This window comes from Dictyostelium purpureum (assembly GCF_000190715.1).
Source record: "Dictyostelium purpureum unplaced genomic scaffold DICPUscaffold_184, whole genome shotgun sequence".
Lineage (NCBI taxonomy): Eukaryota > Evosea > Eumycetozoa > Dictyosteliales > Dictyosteliaceae > Dictyostelium > Dictyostelium purpureum.
In genome coordinates, this window is record NW_003519521.1 from 12,443 (window position 1) to 17,539 (window position 5,097).

Below are 5,097 nucleotides of genomic sequence, written 5' to 3' on the forward strand. Positions count from 1 at the left end.
TTTAAAATTAAATCAGAAAGATAAATATAATTTAAAAATCCAAAAATCAAATAATAATTTATAGATAATATACAACCATACATAATAAAAATAAATATAAATATTAGATAAAAAAATTAGTATGTATTAAAAAAAAAAAAAAATTAAATAACAATAAAATAAATAATAATATTTTTTAACAATATTTTTTTTTATATTTTATAGTTTTTTTTTATTTTAATTTTTGGAAAAATGAGTTTACAAATGGTAAATCCTAATTTTCAAAATATTGACTTAAGCCATTATAATAATAATACAAGCAATTCAACTACCACATCAGCAACAAACTCTTCATCAAACCAACAAGGAATGATAACACAACCACAACAATATAATGGTATGATGCTTAACCAACAACAAATGCAACATGTTGTGCCACATCTTCACCATTTACAGAACAATCAATTAATGAGAAATGTGCCAGATTATAATAACTCACCGCATAATACACCATCAACATCGACAATGTCACCTAACTGTATCAATATAGCATCATCGAATAAAACTACATCGTCATCATCGACAAATACACCACAAATTACCCAAGCATCACCAGCAAACTTAACCAACTCCCCATCGACTATTTCATCGCCAATTACTATTTCAAACAACTCAAGTTTAAACTCTCCATCCACTTCAAGTAGTCCAAGTTTATTAAATGGTGCCTCAAGTAAAAGAATTGTAATAACACAACAAACCTGCTTAGTTGAAGAGAAATTTAGTAAAAATGGTGTCCAAAAGAATGTACATGTAGTTGTAAAAAATAATCCATTCCTTCTTACTCTTAGTTTATTGGATAATAGTTTAAATTTCCATCAATTAACCCCAGAGGTTCAATTGGTTTATGATAGTGAAAGCCTCAAAGAAGTTGACTCTGCAACAGTAAAACCATTAGAATATAAAACACGTGCCAACGAAGAAGGGGACCAGTTGACCATTGAACTTAGAATTAAAGTACTATCGAGTCAATTAGAGGATATGTTGTTTAGAGCCAAAGTTAAAATAGTCGACCCAAGAACTCGTAAAGAAACCCAAGGTTTATCTGTAATTACCCACCCAATAAGAGTTGTTTCTAAACCAGACCAAGTCAAGAAGAAGGCCAAAAAGAGAAAGAGAGCTCCAACCGACTCATTAATGGATACCTTAAATAGAATTGAACATCAACAAAAAGAACAACAAAGATTATTAAAGAAACTTTGTTACCATGATAAAGAAAATAATATAATACAACTAATTCAAGCAAATAAAAGCAAACCATGTAATAATAGTAACAATACAGATAATAGTAATAATATTGAAAATAGTAATAGTAATAGTACCGAAGATCTTATTAAATTAGAAAATGGTACCATTATTAAAACAGAAATAGACTCAAATTCTGAAGATGCTGGTTCGAATAAACAAATCAATGGCAAAGATGAATTCCAAAATGCATTTAAAGAATTTATTGGTGCATTTAAACAACTACAATGTCTTGACCCAGATGGAGCCGATGGTGCCTTCAAAATCAATACCTGTGCGAATGATGCCCAAACAATGTGCGAAATATTAGAAATGGTTAAAATAGAATTAAAGAAAGATGAAAACTTTAAAGATAAATGTGGAGGAAACGGAGGCTGTGATAATCCTGACAACCCTTGCTCATGTAAATCGTGTCCATATAAACAAAAAGTTGATCATATTAATCAATCTTATGAAAATTACTTTAGTATGTTTAATCCAAATAACAACTCGGTTGTTCCACAAGTAGGCCAATTAGAATATACCACATATGACCAAACTCAACAAACTCAGCAAACATCCCAATCACCAAACCAATTACAACAACAACAACAGCAATTACAACAACAAATGCAACAACAATATATGCAACAAACAATGGATCAACAACAACAACAATACTACTTACAACAATATCATATGCAACAACAACAACAAAGATACCTCATTCAACAACAACAACAATATTTGCAACAACAACAACAACAACAAGTTAATCAACAACAAATACCACCACAACAACACAACAACAACAACAACAGCAAATTGATTTCCAAAATGGTAATTTCATTGACTTTAATTCTGGTTTAGGTTTTATGAATTTCCCTAAATATCTCTGGATTTGGTGATATTGGTTTCTCTGCAGTATAATAATATAAATCTAAAAAAAATAAATAAAAAACACTTTATTAATTTTTTTTATAAAAAAAAAAACTATATTTTTTTAATTCCTTTATCAAAAACCTTTTTCTTTTTTTTTTTTGGTATTAAATTCAATGACTATAACATCCACAAAATATATTTTAAATCTTTAAAAATAAATGTGACAAATATTTAAAACTTGGTTTAATAAATAATAACAAATCTTTGTTATTTTAAAATCTTTTATTTTATTTTATTTTTTTTTGTATTTATTTTTATTATTTTTTTGTTGATTTTCTTTTTCTTTTATATATATATTATCTTCTAGCAGTGAATACCATATCTTCGTCATCATCGTCAAATATCATTTCTTCCAATGCCTCTTGATCCAAATTACTTAAATCTATATTTGTATAATCGTTATTCATTAAAGAGAAAAATTGATCATCGGTAATTAAATCGTTTGGATCACTACCACCTGCTAAAATTGCTGAACCTATATTATTTAAGTGATGATTCATTCTATTATTTTTTATATTTTTATTATTTGATGGTGTTGCACCATTTAATTCGAAATCTGTAAAATTATCTTCGTGTTCATATGACTTGAAATCACCCATTTCTATCTCTTCTATATCTTGGAATTCGTCGAAAACCTGTTCACTAAGACCATCATATTGTTTGGTTTTACCATCTGTAATTTTTGTGCCTTTAAATGATTTAACAGTTTCTTTAACCATATCTTTTTGACTTACTGAATTTATTACATTGTTAAAAATTGTACCCATTTCAACTCTATGGATTAATGGTGCTGCACTGAATGCTCTTACTCTATATAATTCATAAGGAAAAGCATAAATATGTAAAATTGCTACACCAAACATTTCAAAACAAATTAAAAAGTTCTAGATGGAATATAAAAAAATCAATTAATATTTATATTAAATTATATTAAATTAATTTATACTTACTTGTAAACCTGTTGAAACCTCAGCTACGTCCCAGCCATCAACTGTTGGAATCCAACCAAAATTAGTCATACCTGAAATTGCTACTGATTGCCAGAAACAGAAAAATACTACAATTTTAATTGATGTGAATTTTAATAATGGTTTATATGGTGCTAACTCCTCTGCAGCAGATTGGTAAAACAATACTACAACATATAAAGCTATTGTAACTGAAATATTGATTATAATTGTTGCATACAAATAAAAACCTGTAATTGAGTAACTTTCATCATACAAATGAAACACTTCCAAAATTGCTGATGCTAGTGTTATTGCTGGTCTAATCAAAACATATTGTAACATACCCATTCTACAAAATTGAAGAAAACCTCTATTAAAAATTTTAATTAAATATTAGTAATCTATTATTATTATTTATAAACAATAAATAAATTGTAAAAACCCACTCATTTGGCTTAACCATACAAAACAACGGTATAGGTAATCTCATTGGTGGATGTGCTATAAAATGTGTACCAAATTTTATCACCGCCCCCATAATTAACACATAATGCAAAAAACATATTATAGTACATAGCTTCATACTATAATTAATAAATAAATAGTTAGTATTGAAATGAAAATAGCTATTTTCTTTATCTATTTAATATTTACCAATCTCTTAACAATGCAAAATAAGTTTGATATCCGTGAAGTAATAATGATAATAGTGAATAAATAGCATATATTGGGATCATAAAAACAATTCTAACAATATATCTTTGATGGTCGGGTTGTGTATAATATTTTAAATGTTTATATATTAAATGAGCTGATAAAACTGTAGCTAATATAACAAATACTGTCGCTAATGCAAACATTGCCCAAATCGCTGGAACTGAGTCATTTAAAAAAGGTATTCTAATAAAAAAATTATTTTTTATTTCTTCGCTTTCGTGACTTGATGAGCTTGGTGAATAGAAATCTGAAGATGTATCATGGTATGTCATTTATAGTTACTATTATTATAATTGTTTTTTTTTTCGATAAATATTTTATTTTATTTTTTTAAATATTTCTAATATTACTATTTATTTTTTGTTTATATATTATTACTAATTATTTTAACTATACTATACTATACTATATAGTTTGTTATATGTATGTTTATATGTTTGTATGTGTGTATGTATGTGTGTGTGTATGTATGTGTAAAAATAAAAAAAATAAAAAAATAAAAAAAACTATTGTGTGAATTATTGTGTGTGTGAATAATAGGGCAAAAAAACTATTACTTTTTTTTTTTTAATTTTTTTTTTAATTTTTTTAAATAATTTTTTTTAAATAATTTTTTTTTTGATTTCTTTTTTTCACTAATTATTTTTATTTTTTTTTATTTTTTTTTTTTTGTTTAAATAATATCCTTTTAAACAATTAAAATTTTTGATTAATCTTTCTTGTTTATTTTTAAGAATAGTTGTAATAATAATTAAATAATAATCGCAAACATACATAAATATAATATAAATATATAAATATAATTATTTTTTTTAAAAAACAAAATTTTAACTGAAAAACCATTAAATTAAAAAAAAAAAAAAAAATAATAATAATAATATTTGTAACCTATTTTTTTTATTTTTTTTTTTGTTTTTATTTTTTTTATTTTTTTTAATTTTTTTGATTTTGTCTTAATTTAGATTTAAATTGGATGTATAAATATTTATTTATAGATATTATATAGTTCTTTTTTTTTTTTTTATCCTTCTTCTTTCGAATAAATAAACCCAAATACCCAAAATTTTTCCTTATACTTTTATTTTTTTAAAATATTTATTTTTTTTTTTTTTTTTTTTTTTTTAATTTTTTTTTAAAATTTTTTTTTTTTTTTAAAAAAATTGAAACTTTTTTTTATTTTTTATTTTTATATATAATATTATTTTTTAATAATAATAGTTAACGAAAG

The 5,097-nt window shown here is 24.4% G+C and overlaps 2 protein-coding genes across 2 annotated transcripts; one reads left to right on the forward strand and one right to left on the reverse strand.

The window, feature by feature from the left end:
- Positions 1–204: 204 nt before the first annotated feature.
- On the forward strand, positions 205–2,242 carry DICPUDRAFT_98447 (uncharacterized protein). The gene has a single exon (XM_003289596.1). The coding sequence runs from the start codon at positions 232–234 to the stop codon at positions 2,128–2,130; it is 1,899 nt and encodes a 632-aa protein (XP_003289644.1). The 5' UTR covers positions 205–231; the 3' UTR covers positions 2,131–2,242.
- A 256-nt stretch (positions 2,243–2,498) lies between these two features.
- On the reverse strand, positions 2,499–4,141 carry DICPUDRAFT_154042 (uncharacterized protein; the record flags this gene model as incomplete). The annotated part of the gene is made up of 4 exons (XM_003289607.1): positions 2,499–3,086; positions 3,153–3,522; positions 3,618–3,736; positions 3,896–4,141. The coding sequence occupies 4 exons, from the start codon at positions 4,139–4,141 to the stop codon at positions 2,499–2,501; spliced, it is 1,323 nt and encodes a 440-aa protein (XP_003289655.1).
- Between the last annotated feature and the right edge of the window lie 956 nt (positions 4,142–5,097).

Coding starts and splice junctions, on each gene's coding strand:
- DICPUDRAFT_98447 (XM_003289596.1), top strand. CDS start 232: ATGAGTTTACAAATGGTAAATCCTAATTTTCAAAATATTGACTTAAGC.